General features: G+C 41.0%; 1 protein-coding gene across 12 annotated transcripts in view; it reads left to right on the top strand.

The window, feature by feature from the left end:
• Positions 1-11,115: 11,115 nt before the first annotated feature.
• HPS3 (HPS3 biogenesis of lysosomal organelles complex 2 subunit 1) overlaps positions 11,116-24,514 on the top strand; it is a 39,872-nt gene continuing 26,473 nt past the window's right edge. For 4 of the 12 annotated variants that reach the window (XR_012014753.1, XR_012014752.1, XR_012014751.1 and 1 more), the window contains exons 1-5: positions 11,116-11,398; positions 19,803-20,294; positions 20,847-21,018; positions 21,122-21,207; positions 23,429-23,621. Coding sequence is in view for 5 of the 12 variants with exons in the window: in XM_072792330.1 (XP_072648431.1) it covers positions 11,182-11,398; positions 19,803-20,294; positions 20,847-21,018; positions 21,122-21,207; positions 23,429-23,621 (1,160 nt within the window). In the remaining 7 variants the exon portion in view is untranslated. The remainder of the gene's footprint in view (positions 11,399-19,802; positions 20,295-20,846; positions 21,019-21,121; positions 21,208-23,428; positions 23,622-24,514) is intronic. The other 8 variants (XR_012014750.1, XR_012014748.1, XR_012014749.1 and 5 more) reach the window with 3 other exon arrangements.

Genomic DNA, 24,514 nt, shown 5'->3' with positions numbered 1-24,514 from the left:
AGAACAAGCGCCGGGCTCCGGGGCGCGAGGCGCATGCGGAGTTTGGCCTGCGCGGTTGGAGACCCCCTCAAAAAACTACGAATCCCAGAATCCTCCTGGAAATGCATCCTCGTTATCCAGGGCTCAAGGTCCTGGAGACCTCCTGCAAGGTTTCCGTCAGTGCTGGAAGCTTTGCTTGCATCAGAATGCAAAAGGCGAGATTAACCGGCACGTTTCCTGCTGCCGCGGGAGCCTAGGCAATCCCTAGCTTCCCCGGGATGGCGTCAGCGAAGCCTCCTTGAGACTTGTCACAGTTTGTTAGGCCAGAAGTTCCAAGAAATCGAGATTTTGGAAGGAGTGGAAGGGGCGGGGAGACCGCTGCGCCGGAGCCCGCGTTGTATCGAGCAACTGCAGGTGGCTGAGGCCCCCATGGGTCTTATCCCGTCACGCTGGCCAGGATGGTGTCTTGGTTCCCAGAAACCCCGCGTCCTGGGAGTCACGCTGCGGTGCACCAGGCGTCTGCTGCAGAAGGCTTGCTGGGGGCAGGAGCCGCTGGCTGTTCTCAGCCTCAGTCTCCAGGGAAACTGCCTAACCGAGACCCCAGACCTCCCTCCATCCTTGCTCCTGATCCTCAGTTCCACTCCATTTCTGCTTCAGAGACTCAACTCTGTCATTCTGTGCTCAAGGATCCCCCTACCCCTTCTCTCCGCCGCCCCCCCCCCCCAGTCCCTAAATTTTCAGCCTCTACTCTCTAACACTGATATCCTATTTTCTTTCAGACCCTACAGTCCCATATTTTTTTTGCTGATATTGTGGCATCCTTCATTGCTATCTCCTATTGAGCATATCACATCTCTAGTGCTCCATTAGGCTGAGGCTCTAGGTTAGCCAAGGGCTTTCGGATGTGTGCCTAGAGAGAACAATTCTGTACTTGGGCTTCAGTTTCCCCACTTGATATATGAAGCCCCTTGGATTCAGAACAGAGAGAAGAGGCATATTAAGATGAATCATCTCTGGGGTGCCTGGGTGGCTCCGTCGGCTAAGCGTCTGCTTTTGGCTCAGGTCATTATCTTAGGGTTCTGGGATCCAGCTCTACATTGGGCTCCCTGCTCCTAAGGGAGTCTGCTTCTCCCTCTGCCTCGGCCTGCCACTCCCCCTGCTTGTGTTCACTCTCTCTGTGTCAAATGCATAAATAAAACCTTTTAAAAAAATGACTCATTTCCTACTGATGATGGCAATACCTTTCTTTAGGCCTTATTCTCATTTGTAAAGTGGTGACAGTTATTACCCTTAATCAGAAGGCCCAGTAAGTCAGACTTTCCTAGTCAGCAGTGCAATCTTTGCCTTCTACCCTACAGAAGAAATAAAACCCTAAGCCATGGAGGAAAGAGATAATTACTCCTCTCCAGGTACTTCTGGCTCCGATCAGTTATGTGACTGTGGTTGGCAGTTGAAGGGATCAAGATCATGCTTAGGAGCTAGAAATAGGATCCAGAAGCTATTGATGCATACTGGTGGTGTTCACGCTGGGAAGCTATGAAGATGAGGCCACTTGGGGAGGATGCCCTTGAGAGGAAGGGAAACTTGGAGAACCAATTACATTTCAATTCCACAGCTATTAATGATTCTTGCGTGCTCTTGGTTAGCTTATTCTCTAGATCTACATTTGCCTTTCTAGATATACGTGTATGTGGTAGAGGGGCACAGAGGTATGGTGGAATAGTCTTCACTGCCCGCCTTTCCCTGTGTTAAAAGCACTCTTATCCCAAGAAAAGTAGATTATGTTAGGCTCTAAACGCACCACCAGAGGGCATTATTGACTGTCTGATGAGCAATTTCGTTTACCACATGAACAGCCCTGTTATGGTTGTCATAGTTTTCACACACCTTGCTTAGAACAATGAAACAAGGTCCCAGATAAAAGCATCAATTTATTTAGCACCCTAAACTCAGAAGTAAAACCAGTCCGTTAAGCCAGAGGTTCCCAACTTTGTTTCAAATTGGAATCCCTAAAAAATACAGACTCATAGGCCCTGTCTCCTAACATTCTAATTTCACTGATAAGGGATGTAGTGTGGGGATTCTAATGTGTGGTGAAATTTGGGAACCGCAGCCTTAAATCTCCTGCTCAGTTTTAAGAAAGGAATGTGAACCTGATCTCAGTATGTTATCAACTTTATAGGAGAAAAGCAGGAGTCCTCAAGGAAGCAATTTCAGAGATCCACTTGATGCAGCTCCGACTAGAAACACTGCCAGCTTCTCTGTGCTATTTAGTATTCCCAAGAACAAGAGCTTTCCTGGGGTGATCCAGGGAATTAGGTTGAAAATTAATAGTAATAGCGGCTTTCACTTATGAAGCTTTTATAATGTGCCAAGCATGTCTTACCCTTAATAGGTTTTAGTTCATTTAATCTTTTTTTAAAGATTTTATTTATTCATGAGAGACAGAGAGAGAGAGGGGAGCAGAGACATAGGCATAGGGAAAAGCAGTCTTCTTGCAGGGAGCCGGATGGGGTACTGGATCCCCAGACTCTGGGATCACACCCTGAGCAGAAGGCAGACACTCAATCACTGAGGCACCTAGGCATCCCTAGTTCATTTAATCTTGAGAATAAAAGGCTAGAGCTATCATTATTTCCATTTAATACATGAGGAAACTGAGTCAGAATAGTTAAGTAATTTGTCCAGGATCACACAAGACAATAGTAAATTGTAAAGCCAGGGTTCAAATCCAGATAGTCTGTCTGCAAGAGCACAAACTCTTAATCTCCATGCTATTCTACTTCCTAATCCACGAATAGTGAATCGTTTTCCTTTTATCCCTACTTGGTCTATGTTCCCTCCATTAGTGTTCACAACCATTTTCATCTCTCCTTCATTCTCTACTCTAATCTCCAAGGCCCATATTTCTGGCCATTGTTCATTTTCAAATTACTCAAATTTCTTTTTTTTTTAATTTTTTATTTATGATAGTCACACACAGAGAGAGAGAGAGAGAGAGAGGCAGAGATACAGGCAGAGGGAGAAGCAGGCTCCATGCACCGGGAGCCCAATGTGGGATTCGATCCCGGGTCTCCAGGATCGCGCCCTGGGCCAAAGGCAGGCACTAAACCACTGTGCCACCCAGGGATCCCAAATTACTCAAATTTCTAGCACTACGTAACACTGTGTACTCTGGGGAGATACAAGGATATAACACTTTCTCACCATGTGACAGGCCTTCACTAAAACTTATGTGTATTATCTTATATGAGGCTTACAATAACAGTGCTGCAGTTGAAGAAATTGGGTTGATTAGGTAAAAGTAACTTGTTCAGGGATCCCTGGGTGGCGCAGTGGTTTAGCACCTGCCTTTGGCCCAGGGCGCGATCCTGGAGACCCGGGATCGAATCCCACGTCGGGCTCCTGGTGCATGGAGCCTGCTTCTCCCTCTGCCTGTGTCTCTGCCTCTCTCTCTCTCTCTCTCTCTCTCTGTGTGACTATCATAAATAAATAAAAATAAAAAAAAAAAGTAACTTGTTCAGCTGTTTGGCTTTGTTTCAGGCTGTTTGCCCTGACTTTACTCAGGGCTTTGCCATCTGTCTTATCCCAATAAGTATTTATTAAAAAGAGGGGAAAGGGGGGAGAAAGAAAGAAAGAAAGAAGAAAGAAAGAAAGAAAGAAAGAAAGAAAGAAAGAAAGAAAGAAAGAAGAAAAAGGTAAAGGAAAAGAAAAAGGAAGGAAGGAAGGAAGGAAGGAAGGAAAAAAGAAAGAAAGAAAGAAAGAAAGAAAGAAAGAAAGAAAGAAAGAAAGAAAGAAAGAAAGAAAGAAAGAAAGAAAGAAAGGAGGGGGAAGAAGTTTCCTCTGTTAAATATATCATTAATATTATAGAACAGGTCCAAATTCCCTTAGTCTGAACCTGAGTGAAGAGGTGGTTTTCCCAACATAACTCCACCAGGAAGGAATTCTGAAGCGCCATTATATGGGATTTCCCTTTGGCTTCAGCTGAGTATGTACCTTATGTCCCAGCTAAGGAGAAAGCTGTGTTTCACACTTACTCACTTCACTCAGCACCTTGGCTTGTATGTAGTAGTAGCAAAGAATTATCGGGTGCTCTTATTTTTTTAAAGATTTTATTTATTTATTCATGAGAGACACAGAGAGGCAGAAACACAGGCAGAGGGAGAAGCAGGCTCCCTGTGGGTAGCCTGATGTGGGACTTGATCCCAGAACCCGGGGGATCACGACCTGAGCTGAAGGCAGATGCTCAATCACTAAGCCACCCAGGTGCCTGGATTGATTTATTTTAATGTCAAAATGATCGGTATTGTGATTGGCAATACATTATACATATGGAAACTTAGAACCACTGTAAATAATTTTTGGTTGTAATAAGATTCAGATTCATGAAGCCAAATAGTTTACTGAATGGTTCTCAAAGTTTGGTCTGGAGATCAGTAGCATTAAAATTGCCTAGGCATTTGTTGGAAATGCAGTTTCTTTGATTCTACTGTAGACTTCCTAAATTGGAAAGTGGAGGCACAGCAAAGTGTCTTAACAAGCCCCCTAGGCATATCTGATGTGTGGTCACCTTTGTGAGCCACTGTTTTAGTGTGAAGTGTCTGTTTGGGTTAAGAAATATGTAACAAATGGAAAGTCTCTAATGATTTTGTATAATGGGATTTAAAAAAATCATTTATCCTGTTTATATTTTACCTTGACTAGGACTTGTCTGGCCCAGAAATAAGAAAATGGTCACTTAAAATATTTTGTCAACAACCTAGTTTTTACCATAAAATTATTGCCTAGCATAACTCTTTCTGAAAAGGTATAGAATTAGACTCTTGTGACAAAAGCAGTAGAAAGCCAGTAATTGTAAGTTTATGTGTTTAACAGGTATATCTTCCTGAAAAACTAATACAAATAGTTCATAGAAAATTCTGTTAATTCATAGTTCATAGAAAAATAATGTTAACTCATGAAATAGATATATTTATACTAGGTATAACACATTTATATATGTCTGCCAGTGTGGGAAAAAGGGAATATGTACTTACCATGTTTGAATCTGAGAGCTCTGTGATTATTTAGGAAACAGTTTTCATACAATTTCAGTTAACCTAGCTCAGTAGAGGATGCTACCAATTCTTTCTTTTTTTTTTTCTTTTTTCTTTATTTATTTGTTTTTCTACCAATTCTTTCAAGCTAGGAGTCATTCCATATAAGGAAATTCCAGAAAGGGCCAGTCTTGAATAAGAGAGAAACTGAGTAAGCCAGGCAAAATCCAGTCTGGGAGTCACCAGAAATGTAAATTGTCCCTTTGAACAAAGGAGGCATTTATTCCAGGAGCTCTGCTTTATTGGGTGAAAAGGTAGGGTTGGAAATGTGTGTTTGTGTGTGAGTTGGGTATAAGGAGAAATGTACTTTCTTTAAAGAAATTGGGACCTCTAGCCCACAGGACTATTCTGAGAACTTTGTGAGAATCTATAACCTTTCAAATTTACACATTTTGTTATTTATGGTTACTACCTGTTTGTCTCGTTTTCCTAACTTTAGTTAGGAGCAAAATTATTCAAAATTCAGAGTACCTGCAGATCGATTTTAGGAGTAGCCCTGTGGGAGAAGGAATCCCAAGGCCAAGAGTGGGCAGGGATGGGAGCTGCCAAAGGGAAGGATAGGATAACACTGGCCTGGCTGGGCTTCAGTGAAGGCATTGGGGTAAATAAATCAAAAGGCCCATGTGAATGTCCTCTTGTGGCCATACATGATGTTAGGAAAATGGAAGTAAATGTTGGTTTTGGTGGCAACTTGGACATACATGCAGTTGCTACCTGACATTTTAAATGAAGTATCATTCACTCTTTCTTTAAAGCCCATGACAAGCTCTGGATATCAATATATTTTGGGTTGCTATAGAAATCCATAAATTCTGCTTTAATAACATCTAGTATTTTAAACTTCTAGAATGACTTGCCCACCCTGCCCTTGCCCTAATAAGTTGGTCTCTTTAAGTAAAAAAACTGCAAAAAAGACATGAGGTGATATATCAGTAAGAAATTCTGAGCTGGGATATTTTGTTCCTTTAGATAAGTGTTTCCTGATTGAAGATTCTCTAAGCTGTTCTGGACTTTTCAGGTTTTAAAAACACGACCAGTAGGTTTTGACTTCTATATTTTTTGATTGAATGAATAAAATAACTCTTGGAATTATCCCGTTTAGGAACGCCTGGGTGGTTCAGTGGTTGAGCATCTGCCTTTGGCTCAGGGCATGATCCTAGAGTCCTGAGACCGAGTCCCCACATCAGGCTTCCTGCATGGGGCCTCCTTCTGCCTCTCTGTGTGTCTCTCATGAATAAATAAATAAAATCTTTTTTAAAAAAGAAAGAAATGTCTCGTTTAAGCAAAACAACGTGAAAGACCCTGTTTTTTCAGTTCGGAATTGGGACTTAGAAGAAATCAGATGAGAACCTGTTGTGGTTATTCCCATCTAAGTTGCACACTCTACACTGTGCTGAGCCTAAAAGTGTCACCAGAAAAAGGAGAAAAGTCATGGAGGTCAAAGAGGGAGACCAACTCTCTGCTACAGCAGAGAATTAAAAAGATTTTATATTATGTGGAAAGGGCGCAAAAGTGAAAATAGTACAAGGAGGTACTGCTTTGTATTCCTACTGGTCTGTGTGATGCCTTGATGTTTGTCTCTAGCTGTTATATTCACCAGTCCTGCAAATGTAGAAACCGATCCCAAACTTCTCTGCAGGCTGAAGGACAGCCAATCCAATTTCACTCTCCCTTCCCAGTCTATTAACAAATGATGGGATACTACCAAATGGAAGGGGCACACATAGCACAAGTAAGGGTTGATCAATAAATGAAGTTCATGGAGTGATTTTGAGAGCAACTCTACATTTCTATAGAAGCCAGGAAACTGATCTAAACACTAAAAGTAGTAGGACTCACTTGAGTAAGCAATTATGATCTTTGTGTCACTTTATTGTCTGAGTAACAGTCTCTGAATACTGTAGCTTTGCATATCACAATGAGGGATTCCCAGCAAGGTCCTGGCAGTCTTCCAAGAGAGCTCTGCAGCTGGAACCCATTTTTGCTTGAGGCATCTAAAATTCCTATTAATAACAATGGTTCTATGAAAATAACGTATCTTCTAGCGGTGCCTGAGTGGTTCAGTCAGCTAAGCGTCCAATTCTTTATTTTGGCTCAGGTCATGATCTCAGAGTCATGAGATCTAGACCTGAGTCAGAAGATTCTCTCTTTCCCTCTGTCCCTCCCTCTATCCTCTCTGGCATGTGCTTGCTTGCTCTCTCCCCCTCTAAAACAAAATAAATTGAAAAACATAATATGTTTTCTAGAGTTACATTTGTGATTATTACTCTTGCTTTCAGCAAACCCATAAAGAAGAAAAGTGAGTCTACATGGTCTGGAATGTACACATAATGTCAGGAAGTAATATTAGAGAGGACCTAAAAAAGAAATAAGATAGTCATGGGAAGATGGGGGAATAAATTCTAGCCACAGGAAACAGCAAGTGCTAAAATCCTAAGAGAATGAGCAGGGGATGTTTAGAGAACATAGAGAGGGCTTCTCTGTCTGTGGCACAATGAAAGGGACTGGAAGGAAAGGAGATTGGAGAGAGATAATGAGGTTGACCAGATAATATACGGTCTTGCAGGCCAAGCCAAGAAATTTTAGTTTTGATCTGAAGATGATGGAAAGCCACTGGAATGTTTTGAGTATGAACGTGACACTGTTTCTCTTTCCCTTATTAAGAAAAAAAGTAAAAAGCATTTAGAATTTTAAAATATTTTCCTGAACATAGCAAATATCTTGGACATTATTTACCATTGAACTCCAATCCACATCATATTTGTTAAAGATTATTTATTTATTTATTTATGAGAGAGAGAGAGAGAGAGATAGGCAGAGACACAGGCAGAGGGAGAAGCAGGTTCCATGCAGGGAGCCTGACATGGGACTTGATCCCGGGTCTCCAGGATCAGACCCTGGGCTGAAGGCAGTGCTAAACCGCTGAGCCACCCAGGCTGCCGTCCACATCATATTTTAAAGTTTTTTTGGCTTATATATATATTTTATTAACTTTTTAAAATTCAATTAGTTCACATATAGTATATGTTATTCTCATGACAATGAGAATGTGCATACAAGTCCTTTTAAGGATATATGCCTCAGTTCTCTTGGGTAGATTCCTAGGTGCAGAATGTTTGGACCATACAGTCGGTGTATGTTTAACTTTTCTGAGAGACTGCCAAACTGTTTCAAAAGTTGTTATACCATTCGACACCCACATTGATTGCTCCAGACCCCCATCAACACTTGTTATGATCAGTGTTTTAAAGTTTCTTTATCACAATAAATGTATAGTGATCTCTAATGGTAGTTTTGACTTGCATTTCCCTAACGACTAATGCCGCTGAGCACATATTAGAATCTTAATGCCCAATGTAATGGTGTTAAAACTTAAGGCCTTTGGGAAGTGATTAAGTCATGAGGGTAAGCCCTCACGCATGGGATTAGCGCTCTTATATAAGAGATCTCACAGAGCTCCCTAGCCCTTTCTAGCAAGTGCAAACACAGCAGGAAGTCAGCAGTCTACATCCTCAAAGAGGACTCTTAGCTACTATATGCTGGTACCTTGATTTTAGCATTCCCAATGTCTTATAGCTACCTAGTCTGTGATATTTTGTTATAATAGCTCAAATGGAGTATGACAGTGGCTATCCACAAGCCAAGGAAAGAGGCCTTAGGGAAAACTAGAACTGTAGACACCCTGATCTTGCATTTCTGACCTCCGGAACTGTAAAAAAATAAAAATAAAAAAAAAATCCTCTGTTTAAGTTATCCAGTCTCTGCTATTTTATTATGGCTACCCTAGCAGACTAACACAGCCTCTTATAAGGAAATTATGGTGTGCCTACTGCTGCCCCTGCATTTGTAACAGGAATATAAGCAGACAGCACCCCTTTATAGCTACTGACATCCATGGAAACCAGGCGCATCCCCCACCTTCCCTTGGTTAGCATGTCTATTCCCTAAGAATCTTAAACAAACCAGGTGCTTATTTTAGGGAGAAGTGGCTACGTCTAGAAGGGATTAGAATTCCGGGCTCTGAGCAAACATCACTTCTTTCTCCAAAATAGACATTTTAAATGTAGGTGAAATTACATTAAAATTAAAATTAAAAAAATTAAACAATTAAATTGTTATTTTAGTCTTGAAATTTTAACTTAGTACTGAAATTGTAATTTTCAGTCTTTAAGGAGGAAATAACAAAAGGACAATATGGCATATATTTGTGGAGAAAGGGGTGTTTGTGAGTGTTGTATCGGAATGAGCTATTTGTATGCAGTTGTTAGGCTTTTTTTTTTTTAATTTTTATTTATTAACAATAGTCACAGAGAGAGAGAGAGGCAGAGACACAGGCAGAGGGAGAAGCAGGCTCCATGCACCGGGAGCCCAACGTGGGATTTGATCCCGGGTCTCCAGGATCACGCCCTGGGCCAAAGGCAGGCGCTAAACCGCTGCACCACCCAGGGATCCCTAGGCTGTTTTCTTTAAGAGCTTTCTATGAGTTTTCAGCTGACCAGAGCAACTTCCTTGTCCAGTTGTTGGCCTCACTTAGTTTGGTACCTGGTTGTTTTCCCACAAGTCCCTATTGGTTGGGTTAGATGAAGGACAGTAAGATACTACTAAGGGGAGTACTTTATTCATCTAGATGGCACAGGAAATGGAGGTAGGTTTAACCTCAATCCCACTGCACCTAATTTGTAAATTCTTGGAAGAAAGGATTCATGAGACTGACAACTGGAAACGGACCAAAGGAAAATTTGCTTTTTTAGTTTTGTCCCTACATCACAAAGGGACACCAAAAGTAAGAGCATTTCTCAATCCCATACTTACATATATTATTTTCAGGATAAACTGTAAAGAGTAGCTCTAATGCTCACTTCATCTAGAGGGGTGTTCTGTTTTTGTTTTAATTGGGATTGCAACCATGAGCTCCAGCATTGAGATATCAGGAATAGGTACAGGATACAGGTTAAGAGTAGTCTTAGGAGCACTGGACTGAGAGCTAGTGGATTTCACCCCTAGTCATTCCATCCTCTGGGGGCTCAAAACAAATCTTTGGTCAAATACTGGTGGAGTTCACCAGGCGATGTCCACGGTTCTTCAGCAAACACACACACACGTAATTTTTTAAAAAATTTATTTTATTATTTTATTTTATTTTATTTTATTTTTTATTTTATTTTATTTTTTATTTTATTTTATTTTTTATTTTATTTTATTTTTTATTTTATATTTTATTTTATATTTTATTTTATATTTTATTTTATTTTTTTATTTTTTTTATTTATTTTATGTTATTTTATTTTATTTTATATTTTATTTTATTTATTATTTTATTTTATTTTATTTTATTTTATTTTATTTTATTTATTATTATTTTGCTAAGCACAATCCAGGTGTGTTCTTTCCAATGAAAGCATTCTAGAATTTCCGATATTTTGGAACAACTCCTCAGTGTTAGGGCGCAGTCGGGCCCTGTGCACTGCACTGCAGGGCTCACAGCCCTATGCTCCAGGAGCTCACGGGCCATCGGGGAGACAGAAGTGATGCCCCTGAAGCAAGTACACAATGGCACAAGATAGTAGATAATCAAATGTTGAAACGTATCCGAGGCCCTAAAACATCTCATCTAGGGCAGCCCTGGCGGGGAGGCAGCGGTTTAGCGCCGCCTTAAGCCCAGGGCGTGACCCCGGGGTCGCAGGATCGAGTCCCGCATCGGGCTCCCTGCGTGGAGCCTGCTTCTCCCTCTGCGTGTGCCTCTGCCTCTCTCTCTCTCTCTCTGTTTCTCATGAATGAATAAATAAAAATCCTAAAAAAACAAAACAAAAACCATCTCGTCTAGCCCAAAGCGGTAACGCGAAGGGGGGCAGGTGCGCACGGCGACCGCGGGGCGGGGCCTCCCCCGACGGCCTGGCAGCCCGCGCCGCGCAGGCGCACCGACCCCCGCCCCGCCTCGTAGCAGCCCCTTTAAGAAGGGGAGCCGCAGGCGGCCCGAGCGGCGCTCACGTGACCCGGCCCCGTGCCGCTGCGGGCGGAAGTGGTCCAGCCTCCGCCGCCGGCGCGGGGGCGCGGGGGCGCGGGGGCGCGGGGTCTCCGGGCCGGAGCGGGCCCGCCGGCGGCCGGGATGGTGCAGCTGTACAACCTGCACCCGTTCGGGTCTCAGCAGGTGGTGCCCTGCAAGCTGGAGCCCGAGCGCTTCTGCGGCGGAGGGCGCGACGCGCTGTTCGTGGCGGCGGGCTGCAAGGTGGAGGCGTTCGCCGTGGCCGGGCAGGAGCTGTGCCAGCCGAGGTGCGCCTTCTCCACGCTGGGCAGGGTGCTGTGCCTGGCCTACAGCGAGGCCGGTGAGTAGCAGCAGGGCCGCCGGGGCCTGGGCCGCCGTCCCCGAGCACGGAGCGTCGCCGGCGGCCCCCCGGGTGCGGGGGAAGAGGCTTCCCGGAGCCCGCCGGCCGGTCCCGCGGGGCCTGGCCCGGGAGGCCCGGGGAGCGCGGCGCCGTGTCGTTGCCGTGGCAACCGCAGGTGCGCGCCGGCCCGCTCTCTCTACCTCGCTCGCTCGCCGGAAAGGCCTGTGGTTGAACGAGCGATACCCCAAACACCCAACTCAAAAGGATTTAAAAAAAAAAAAAAGAAAAACCTCAAACATGTACAAAGGAAGGGCGAAGAGTATCCGAAACCCCAGATGCTCGCGGCGTCAACAGTGACGCGGACTCGTAGCCGGTCCTTTTCCGTCTATACCTTTTACCCGCTTCTTGTGGGTTTTTGCAAGTTCAGGTTACATGCTGGTGTTTAAATCTATGCAAGCGGAGCTCGAGTCGTAACCACCACCCTCCCCCGCTAGCGGCGTCCACTACCCTTTTTTCTTTATTTTTATTTTTTTAAAGATTTTATTTATTCATGAGAGAGAGAGGCAGGGACACAGGCAGAGGGAGAAGCAGGCTCCATGCAGGGAGCCCGACGTGGGACTCGATCCTAGGACTCCAGGGTCACACACACCCTGGGCTGCTGCAGGCAGGTGGTCAACCGCTGAGCCACCGGGGCTGCCCCACTACCCTTTTTCCACCGAAATGTGAAGCAGCGCCTAGGAGGTACTTAGGAGAGAGGTACAGTACAGAGGACTGTGTGTTCTCTTTCAGCAGAAGATTGTGATTTGGGTATTTGGTAAAAATGCTTCTCCATCATTTTTCAATGTTGGTATTTTCCCCATCCCATTCCCCCTCCTTTTTAAAAAGATTTTATTTGCTTATTCATGAGAAACAGAGAAAGAGGCAGAGAGACACAGGCAGAGGGAGAAGCAGGCTCCTCGCAGGGAGCCCGATGCAGGACTCGATCCTAGGACCCCAAGGTCATAACCTGAGTTGAAGGCAGATGCTCAACTGCTGAGCCACCCAGGCATCCCCCACTATATCTCTGTTTTATAAAAATCCCAACATTTAAAAATATATGGTACTTAGGATTAAAAGGGGATTTACCGCAGGCTTCTTTGAACTGCCTAATCATGCACTTAAAGTTTGATTCCTGCTTCTCAGGAGGAGTGTGAAGGTATAAACTGCAGTATTAATGGTAGAGAAAAGCCCATGACTCAGGAGCTTGCTAATGAGGCGGAGAGCATTAACTTGGAGGATTGGAGATCTCTTTCTCATTCCTACTCTGTCTGCTACTGATTGGGTGAGAGTTAATAGAAACTTTTGGATCTCTTTGTTTGTTTTTAAATTTTTTTTAAATTTTTATTTATTTATGATAGTCACACACAGAGAGAGAGAGAGAGAGAGAGGCAGAGACACAGGCAGAGGGAGAAGCAGGCTCCATGCACCAGGAACCCGACGTGGGATTCGATCCCGGATCTCCAGGATCGCGCCCTGGGCCAAAGGCAGGCACCAAACCGCTGCGCCACCCAGGGATCCCTGTTTGTTTGTTTTTAAAGTTGAGATACTAGATCAATTATTTTTAGACATTGGGATTTTGTGGATTTGTAAGAAACCAGGGGGCTGTCATACCTAGTATCTGACTATTCATTTTGTCAAGTAGAGATAAGTATTTCTAAAAATGAAAGCCGTACTATTTACTGTAACAGAGAAGAAAGCACTTAGACCTATGTATTGGATACCTTTGCTTTATGAACAACTTACTATGCTGGTTTTTTTTTTTTTTTTTTTTTTGACTAGTGAAGATATCAACAGAAGCCCGCATTGGTTCACAGATAATGTTTAAAACCACTCCTTAGATCTGTATGTTCTCTTTCAGGAAAAGATTGTGATTTGGGTATTTGGTAAAAATGCTTCTCCATCGTTTTTCAATGTTAGTAGTTTCCCCATCCCATTCCCCCTCCTTTTTAAAAAGATTTTATTTATTTATTAATGAGAAAAAGAGAGAGAGAGAGAGGCAGAGACATAGGCCAAGGGAGAAGCCGGCTCCCTGTGAGGAGCCCAATGCAGGACTCAATCCCAGGACCCCGGGATCATGACCTGAGCCCAAGGCAGATGCTCAACCACTGAGCCACCCAGGCGTCCCCCACTCCCCTTTTAAGATAGAAGTTCTTATCTTTAAGAGCTCTAATGACTGGCAAACTTACCAATCTCAAGGTGTGATGTGTGTGTGTGTGTGTGTGTGTATGAGAGAGAGAGAGAGAGAGGCAGTGACAGTTATAGCTACATGATCTGCCCCATTCTTCTAAATGGACATTTATTCTGGAATTGGAAGTGCCAGGCGTTATGTAAACTTCTAGTTTTCTTCTGTGTCAGTAGTGGTGATTCTTGGGATCCTTAATGTCACTACTTGTGCTTCAGAATCACCTGGGGAAGCTTGAAAATGTGCTGATGCCTGGAACCACAACCAGAGAAAACTGTCAGTTTTCCGGGGTATGCCCCAGCACTGGGGGAGTGTAATATTAGGCAAGGTTGAGAACCACTGACCTAGTGCCATACTGGCTGCTGTAGACAGTGAGTAGCCTGGTAACCTTATGAATGAGGCCTTGAAAAACAAAGACTTTTTATAATCCAGTTGGCTGTCCTAAAGAAAGTTCAGGAGTCATGTGGTATGTCATTAGCATGGGTCAGGTGGCTAAGGGTAACACTCAGTCCTCAGTTTAAAGACTGGTTCAACCCCTGGGTACTGTTAATCCACGCGTAGCTGACTCACAGCTATTCTGATACCCAGATAACTTGTCTTCCACTTCTTAACTTTTTACTTTTGGTCTCTTTCCTCCCGTTTACAGTTACTTAGACATGAGGATTTCTGTTCTAAGTGCCTAGTGTCTTTTCTGTAGCAAATCTCCTTTGTGAGAAACAGAATGAATCTTATATGAGTCACTTAAATTTATTATAAGTGCTTTGCAGGTGTCTTACCCAAGTAGAAAATATTTTCATTTTTAAAAATCTAATTAGCAGGTTACTATTCTTGTTTTATAAAATTTGGGGTTGTTAGGGAGAAAGTAGGTAGAAATTTTGAAGGACGGAGGGTCCTAACATCATTTTTTAAAAGATTTCACTCTTTTTTTCTTTTTTTTTTTAAGATTTTATTGATTTATTCATGAGAGACACACACAGAGAGAGGCAGAGACATAGGCAGAGGGAGGAGCAGGCTCTCTGCAGGGAGCCCAATGCAGGACTCAATCCTGGATCCCAGGATCACGCCCTGAGCCAAAGGCAGACACTAAACCACTGAGCCACACAGGCGTCCCTAACATCGTTATTGATAATGAAAACTTAATATAGGCTTTGTATGTGAAGTAAGGAAGAGGACACATGAAAGCTTATTGCTCTCAAAGGAGAAAGACTTGGTGGCCAGGGTTGAGTGCTGTGTGGGGAGCTCTGGTGCAGGGTGTATGTTTGTGGGGTGTCTGAAGCTGGTGGTGCATGGAGAACAAGACCACATGGCCCTCATTGCCTGTTCTTTAGCACAAGTGCATTAAATGAGTCTACTGCATCCCTCTAAATACTACCTACCATCTCTTAACTTTTCTAGAGCCATAAAACATATTTTGATGCATCATATATTATTTCTGCCTTTTGATGTCAGTTTTGTCATAGGAGCAGCCTTTTCCTTATTCTGGTATTAGTATTAACCAGGATTATGATCTTGCTATATAAAAGGAACCTTATTATTTTAAAGAATCAATAATCTCAGCTTAAGAATAAATATAAGAATGACTTTTTAATTTACTTAGTGAAGACAGAAGCTGTTGTAAAGTAAGTAAAATAAAGTCCTGACCACATATGTGGTCATTATTTTACATAATGCCTAAAAAATGTTTATAAGTCAGTCAGAGGAAGACAAATACGATATTATTTTTTATATGTAAAATCTAAAATCTAAAAAATAAAAAACAAAAAAACCTAATTGGTGGTTGCAAGGGGTGGGGAGTGGGGGTTGGGGAAACAGGTGAACTATTTTTTTTGTTATTTGTTTCTTTAAATAAATTAAATTTTTAAAAAAGTTTAGTGTCTTTCTTTGATAAAGTGCTATTAACCTCCACAGAATCCTCTAGACTTATATCTCCTTTTTAACATTTTGAGAAATAGCATAATTGGAGAATGAGCATTGGCTTTTGAGTTAACTAGATCCAGGTTTAAGTCCCAGCACTATTCTTTTGTTGGCTGTGTTGCCTTAGGCAAGTTACGTAGTTTATCTAAACCTCAGATTCCTGATCTATAAAATGGAGAATGAGATAATATCTTGAAGGTTTGTTGTCAGGATTGACTGAGAGAACTCTAAATCTGTGATCATAATGCTTGTCAGGTAATCGCACTTAGCCAGTTCTAGTTCATCATTTATAAAACAAGTTACTAATCTGAAAACATACAAGACAGTATGGGCACTATCTGTAGTTTGCAGGTTATATATAAATGATATATAGACTTTATCAGTGAAATAGGTATATGTTTATAAATGCATGAAAAAACAATGTTATTTAGATCAATTAATATATTAATATTAACAATTAATAATAATCTTAGTTTTAAAATTCATTTATTAATCTGAATATGACACCAAAGCACAGGCAACAAAAGAATAAAGTAAATTGGGTATCATCAAAGCTAAAAACTTTCAAGCATCTGCAAAAGACACTAAGACACTAACAAGAGATTGAAAAGGCAATCCACAGTATGGAAGAAAATACTTGCAAGGCATATACCCAATAAGGGATTAACATCCAGAATATATGAAGAACTCCTATAATTTAACAACAACAAAAGCCAATTCAAAAATGGGCAAATAGGGGCAGCCCGGGTGGCTCAGCGGTTTAGCGCCATGTTCAGCCCAGGGCGTGATCCTGGAGACTCAGGATCCAGCCCCACGTCAGGCTCCTTGCATGGAGCCTGCTTCTCCCTCTGCCTGTGTCTCTCCCTCTCTCTCAGTCTATGTCTCTCATGAATAAATAAATAAATCTTTACAAAAGGATTTAAAAAATGGGCAAATAGGCATTTCTTCAAATGACCAACAAGCACATGAAGAAATGCTTCATATTATTAGTCACCAGGGAAATGCACATCAAACCCATAATGAATTACCATTTCATACCCATTAGGATAGCTGTTATTTAAAAATGAAAGAAAGCAGCCAATGTTTGTGAGAATGTGGAGAAATTGGAACCCCTGGGCACTGCAGGAATGTAAAATGGTAGAACTGCTGTGGAAAAGTGTGGTGCTCCTCAAAAAATTAATTCCCATATGATCCAGCAATTTCACTTCCTGGAAGTATATAAAAGTAATTGAAAGCCAGGACTTGTGCAGATGTTTGGACATCAGTGTTCACAGCATTTTTAAATGAGAGCCTTCCAAATGTCCACTAACTGAAGAGAAGATAAACAAAATGTAGCATATGCATATCTGCACCTGCACATTTGTTGCAGCATTATTTGTATTAGCCAGGACATGGAAATAACCTCAATGTCCTTAAACAGATGAATAAATAAAATGTGGTATACACATAAAATTGAATATTATTCAACCTTAAAAAGCAAAGGGAATCCTTACACATGTTATAACACAAATGAACCTTGAAGACATTATGCTAAGTGAAATAAGCCAGACACAAAAGAACAAATATTGTATGATTCAGTTTATTTTTTTTTTTAAGATTTTACTCTTTATTTGAGAAAGAGCACAAGCAGGAGGGAGGAGCAGGCTCCCATCTAGCAGGGACCCCAATGTTGGACTCGATTCCAGGACCCTGGGATCATGACCTGAGCCAAAGGCAAGTGCTTAACTGACTGAGCTACCTAGGTGCTCCTGTATGACTCACTTTATATGAGGTATCTAGAATGGGTGAATTCATAGAGACAGAAAGTAGAATGGCCACTGCCAGAGTCTAGGGGTGGGGGGGGAGATGAGGAGTTACTGTTTAAAGGATACCGAATTTTGAGGAGGATAAAAAAGCTCTGGAGAGAGATGATGGTGACTGCACAACAACGTGAATATACTACATACCATTGAATTGTGTACTCAAAAATGGTGAAAATGGTAAATTTTGCATGATGTATATTTTACCACAATAAAAAATTTAAAAAAATCATTTACTGGGGATCCCTGGGTGGCTCAGCGGTTTAGCGCCTGCCTTCGGCCCAGGGCGTGATCCTGGAGTCTCAGGATCGAGTCCCACGTTGGGCTCCCTGCATGGAGCCTGCTTCTCCCTCTGCCTGTGTCTCTGCCTCTCTCTCTCTCTGTATCTCTCATGAGTAAATAAAATGTTTTTAAAAAAAATCATTTACTGAGGAAATTCTAGGATGATGGAGGTGATAAGACATCTTTTGACCCAACTCCATCCAACTGATTCTTCGGAACAGAGTAAGCAAATTTATGGAGCCTGCAGGGTGCAGTTAGGCATTCTGCCAAGACACCCAGGGAATGAACAGGCTCCATTTCTGTGGTATCAGAGGAACCAGTAGTAAGAGAAGGCTTGCCTTTCTGGAAGATTGGCTCATTTTGGACAAGGAGAGGACTTGGCCAGCCCAGCGAGTGTTTGCAGAAAGGGGCTGCTTGCTTGATGCATGTGTATATGGGAAAGCATTATGCTAACAGCAGCATTTCCATTTCAGTTCATTGGAAAAGGGCTTATTTACCAAATATTGTTAGTAAATAGTAGGTTCTACATTTGGAAAAACCTTGACTTACCTTCTCAGAGTTCTAAAGATTAAAAGGTCAAATTAAAAAGCCACTAAAATAGAATACGTAAGAGTATATTTATGTAATTTGGAGGGCATAGGAGACTATTTAAGCAAATTAGGAAATTCAGAGGCCAAGAAGGAAACGATATATATCCGACTACATACATATCTGATTATTTTTACTATGGCAAAAGATGCCATAAGCGAAATCAAATGTTAAAGAATAGACTACAAAAACAATTTTCTATTCATGACCAACCAAAGATTAATATCGCTTTCACCCAGAGAGCTGCTATTTCTTATTAAGAAAAACAAATCAAACATCCTAATTAAGCAGATAAATTGCAGAAGAAAAATCACATGTGGCTGATAAACACAGAAGATGGCCAGCTTTAGAAATGGTCTGGAAAATATACATTATAATAACCCCATCACATTGAGTCAGTGAGGATATGGGGAAATGGGCATGTCCAAACAGTGCTGCTGGCAACATGAGTTCATCTTATGCAATTGTGATAGACTCTGGCAATATCTCAAGATTTAAAATGCACCAGCCCAACATTTGCACTTTTGGGAATCTATGCCATTGAAACAAACCCCTAGGAAATAAATATATAGGTATAGGCCTATTTATGAAGTTAGCATGAAGTATGGTGGCAGGAAAACTGGAAAAACTTGAATATATATTAATAGGGGAATTGTTGAGTAAATTATGGCACATGCATACATAGGATATCAGATAGTTTTCAATAAGACAATGTTAGATACCCATGTATTGATATGGAAGGTAAGATTTATTGATAACTTTTAGAAGTTGAGGATTGTTAAATATATTCCATGCGATTCCATTTTGGTGAAAAAATTAAAGCACTAGTCTGTGATCTATGTTTATATGAGAGAAAGGTATATAAGGACACATATTGAGCTCTGCGTTAACGCTGGCTTCTCAAAGGCTGCACTGCAGGAAAGAGGTAATGCTTTTCATTTTGCATCTCATTACTGCTTTGATTTCTCACAACAGAGAGTAACTATAAAATTATAATTGGAAAAAATCAGCAAGGGAAAATCAACTTGGATTTAAGTTTTATTTAATATGTATAGCTTTATCCTACTTCTCAGAGTTGACATGAAGGTGTGACTTGTGGGAAGAGGGTCTTTGAGAGCCACAGGAAACACTCAGAGCTAATATAAGGAATAAAATGTACAATTTCTATGTAAGCTACACAAATTATTAATGGATTACCTTAAGACATAATGAGGAAAGATTTATTTCAAAACCTAAATGCCTGATGTCAGTTAAAAATATACCTAAGATCTGGGGTGTCTGGGAGCTTAGTCTGTTGAGCCTTTGATTCAGGTCATGATCCCAGGGTCCTGGGAATTGGGGGTCCTGCTCGGGCTTTCTGCTCCTCAGGGAGTCTGCTTTTCCCTCTGCTCTTCCCCCTGCTTGTGCTTGCTCTCTCTGTCAAATAAATCAATAAAATCCTGAAGAATATATATATGCCTAAGATCCTATTAATTAGGGTTTTGTTCTCATCAATCTTTAACCATTTACAGGAGGATTCACTAATAGTTCCTTTTTATGGCACAAAGAAAGTGGTTGTTTCTAATTACAAATTCTGAGTATAATCTTATTTCCTCCTCAGGAGACTATTTGGCAGCAATTGAAGAGAAAAACAAAGCAACATTTCTACGTGCATATGTGAACTGGAGAAGTAAAAGGACTGAAAACTGTCGCGTGTGTATCCGGATGGTGGGACATAATGTGGAGGCGCCCTTCAATGACACCTACAAGGACCAGATGTCGATTATTGAAATGCCGCTTACTGAGGCCCCATTGTGCATCTCCTGTTGCCCAGCGAAAGGAGACCTTCTTGTTGGTTGTACCAATAAGTTAGTCTTATTTAGTTTGAAGTGTCAGATCATTAATGAAGAATTCTCAATACTGGACTTTGAACGTTCTTTAATTATACACATAAATAATATCATTCCTGTTGAAATTTCTTTTTGTGTTGGTTATATTGCTCTCATGTCAGACTTAGAAGTCTTAATCCTAAAACTGAAGTCAGACCCTAAAAATGGGAAGAATGTTAATCACCAGCCACATAAGACCAACAATCCAATGAAACAGACAGAAGGTAAATGATAAATTTAACTTAATTTCTTAGGTGTAGAGAAAACTCTTACTTCTGGTGATCTCTGAAGGATGTGTGTGTGTGTGTGTGTGTGTGTGTGTGTCTGTGTGTGTGTGTATTTATAGATCCAGTTATTCCTGATACATGGGATTTGGGTTTACGATCTGGCTGCCCCTATCTTAGTTTGTAACATGTCAACATGTTTCAGCATATACTTGTCAATAGAAATAATGGAAGAGCTCAGAGGAGTTTCTAGCCCCAGTTCTCATAAGTTGGATGGACTTGGGTTAGGAATACCATCTCTGAGTTTCAGTTTCCTCATGTGTAAAATTAGGTTGATCATATCCTGTTGTACTTTACCGGTTGTGAGGAATAAATGAGGAAGTGCTAAGGCTTTTCAAAACCATAATGGCTTGCAAATATATGAGATGTCTGTGTGTGTAAATAAATAAAATTTCTATATATTTAATTCGTATGGGGGTGTTGTGAAACTTAATTTTCATTCAAGTAGTACTTGGAGGTATTAAACTCTTTTCTCAAAATTTATTTCTTAAGGTGCCAGTAATGAAACTTTGCAGCTTGAGTCAGATGATTTTGTTATCTGTCAAAAGCCCATGGAACTTCTTGGTGAAAAAAGTAGCCAGTCTGGGATATCTGTTACACTGGAGTCAACTGGATTAGCTGACGAAAAAATAAAATATTACCACGTTCAGCACCTGCTCTATAAGTATTACAAAGCTTTCCATTCACCAGCATTTAATATATATTTGCCGGCTTAGAAGTACATAGAAGTTAGATCTCTTCTTTTTTTTCTTTTTGTAAACTCACAGACGTTTTGCTCCTGATATTTCATCATATGTCTTAGCTGATGACATCAAGTTACATTCACTTCAGCTGCTACCCATTTACCAAACAGGTAAGTATGGCAGTGCTACAGTGCAGTGAGGTGAAAAGGCCTGGGCTGGAGGGGAGTCTGATGTGGTAATATGTTAGGTTCCTCTACTGAGTCTCCTGTGGCCTTGAACAGGTTCCTTAGCAAATAATGCTAAATAGTGCTCCTGTGAGCATAGAAAGGGAAGTTGTTTCTGCTAGAAGAAGCCATGAAGGGGACACGACAGAAGAAATGCATTTCCCTTTTTGAAATGGTTACTTGGCTCAAAAAGGGAAATTGAACCTTGTTACAACTGGGGTTTTTTAGCTGGCTATTTGGCAAAGCTTTTTCTGATGGCCTTATGAGCAAGGTGGGCAAATCTTGACTGAATGGGAAATTCATTCAGAGCAGTAGTTTTCAACCTTGTTGCATATTGGACTTACTTGGATGCTTTAAAGAATACTGATGCCCAGGCTCTACATACTGGAGAATCTGACTTGATTAGTCAACTCTGGTGCCTGGGCACCAATAGTTTTTTAAAAGCTCCTCTGGAACCTAATGGACAACCAAGATTGAGAATCACCATTGGGTTTTATACTTAGTCCTGGCCTGCCTAACATCTTTAGATGTTGCCTTGGGACAATATAAATATTATTCTGATACAACGTGTTTATAAACTTCTTTTACTTTTTTCTTTCTTTTAGAAAACATTTGTTTATTGACTGCCTACTATGTTGGGTATTGTTTTCTTTTAAATTTTTTTTTTATTGGAGTTCAATTTGCCAACATATAGTATAACACCCAGTGTATGTTGGGTATTGTGCTGAATACTGGGGGCCCAGTAATGAGCAAAAGTAGGCAAAGTACTTGCACTCGTGGAGCTTATTGTCTTGGGGAGGAAGCAGACATTCGATTATTTTCAAGGAATATGCAATTACATACAAAATGAGTGCTCTGTGGAAAAAGAACCCTACCTTGAGAGCCTGTGACAAATATATTAACCTCATTTAGGGGTCAGGAAAGGCTTCCCAGGAAAGAGGATCTGAAGAGTGAATCAGGGCTGATTTGGAGATACGGTTGGTGCAGAGGAAGCAGCAAAGGCGTTGTGATAGAGGAAGAATCTTCTATTTGAGGAACAGAGAGTCAAGACCTAGCAGTAGAGCAAGGCAGAGGGTCATGAGACAACGCTGGAGACAAAGAGCCATGTTAGAGGGCTTCTATCTAATGGCTTCTCCCTTTTTCTCTCTTTTCTTTGCAGTCTATTTAGCAAGAAGCTAGACTAACACTATAGAATTTCCCAGAATCTGAATTTTTGCTAATTGACTCCCCACAGTGTCATTTAGCATGTTCCTGTATCCCCTATATTTTCCGGTGATTTGATAGCTTGATCTAAAGCTTTTTATTCAGTATGGTAGTCATTAGCCACCTGCTGCTCTTCTGCACTTAAAATGTGACTAATCCAAATTGAAATACACTGTTAAGTGCAAAATTCACACCGTATCTTGAAGAATTAGTACAGAAATACATATATATATATATAAAATATCTCATTAATTTTTCATTGCTTATTGAAATGGTAATAGGAATATATTGAGTTAATACAATATACTCTGAAAATTTTGCCTGTTTCTGTTTACTTTTTAAAAATGTGATTACTAGAAAACTTTAAATTACATATGTGGCTCATGTTATATTTCTACAATGCTGGTCTAGATTTAGATTATGATTAGATGATGATGATAGTGATGCTTATGAAGATGATGATTTGGTAGCACAAGTAGTGCTGACATCTCTTGGAAGGTACATGGTATCTGGTTGGCTTTTTTGTGATGTTAATAGCACTGTTGATTATTAGATCTGTTAATTTATTAGAGGTTGCAAAATGGTGATATTTTAATTGTATCACTCCCTTCTCATTATTTTTTTTTAAGATTTTTATTGATTTGAGGAAGAGAGACAGCAAGAGCTGGGGGAGAGGCAGATGGAGAAGGAGAAGCAGGCTCCCCACTGAGCAGGGAACCCAATGTGGGGCTCAATCCCAGGACCCTGAAATCATGACCTGAGCCAAAGGCAGATAGTTAACCAACTGAGCCACCCAGGTGCCCCTCCCTTTTCATTTTTTACTGTTATTCTTCTATGAAGAGCAGCTTTTCCTAAGCAACTCTTTGGTTATCCACTGATAGACTTTTTTGCTTGGAAAAGTTAAGATACCAATTTCTTTTGTTTACTAGTTTCATGGGTTTTCCCCCCATTTTTTTTCATGCAGGTTCTCTTACTTCTGGTAGAAAAAATTTGTCTCAGGAAAAAGAGTTACTGAGTCTCTTCTGTTTTTTCTCATTACCTCATGTGGGCTATCTCTACATGGTTGTCAAATCTGTTGAATTAATGTCAGTTTACCAGTATCCTGAGAAGTCTCAGCAGGCGGTGCTCACACCACAATTTTTGCATGTCATCGCAAGGTATGTTACAGTGTTACTTGCTGGCCTTTAAGTCACTTTTTCTTCTGTAAATTCTTGGGGTGCTTCCGAAAACTTAAATGAGAATTGCGTGAACCAGCATATAGCATTATAAATTAATGATGTATATTTGTCTTTTGACGGCCCATATCTACCTTTTCAATATCAAAGATATAGATTATGGTTTTGCCTTTGTTTTTTTTCTTAGATTGAATAGGGGCCTCTGTAAATACAGTTATTAATGAGGAAAAATGTTCATAAGGAATTTTAATGATAAGTCAGTGGGGCCAGTCAGGACACCTCTGGATTTCCTTTTAGATTTCCTTTTTTTTTTTTTTTCTTTTCTGTCCTATCCTTTCTTTATGAGTTGAGTTATTTCATAATGGTTTAGATCTGTGAAGGAGCCAGAAGGACTATCTGATTCTAACCTCTGACTAGTACAAATGGGGAAATAATCCAGAGGTTGGGATTGGTGAGGTCATGCGGCTAATTGGTGGCAGATGCCTTTTGAGTTGCCTTATCTTAATATGCTGGCACGTAACCTGGGTTCCTGAGCAGAATTTTGATCTCATTTCCTTTTATCTTAACAGTAACCAATGCTTCTGGTTCTATTTCCTGTTTTTTTGAGAATAGATTATGTGCAAGCCACTACACTGGGCCTTCTGGCCAAGCAACTGTGAATAAGGTACACCATCTGCTTTCTAAAGCAACAGCATGAAAGAAGGCCAGAGACACATACATGGGGCACAAACACTAGGGGATTTGTGAAAAATACGACTGTGAAAGTGGTGTATGAACTGCGAGGAGGGAAATCACTTTTGTCTGAGTCATACAGGAAGTTTTTTGTGCTTGAAGTGAGAAAAGCAAGTTAGAATCTACAGAAGTAGATTAGAAGA

The sequence above is a fragment of the Canis lupus genome, chromosome 22 (genome assembly GCF_048164855.1).
Source record: "Canis lupus baileyi chromosome 22, mCanLup2.hap1, whole genome shotgun sequence".
Taxonomy (NCBI): domain Eukaryota; kingdom Metazoa; phylum Chordata; class Mammalia; order Carnivora; family Canidae; genus Canis; species Canis lupus.
Note: the sequence above shows the minus strand (reverse complement) of the source record. Positions and strands in the feature narration are given on the sequence as shown.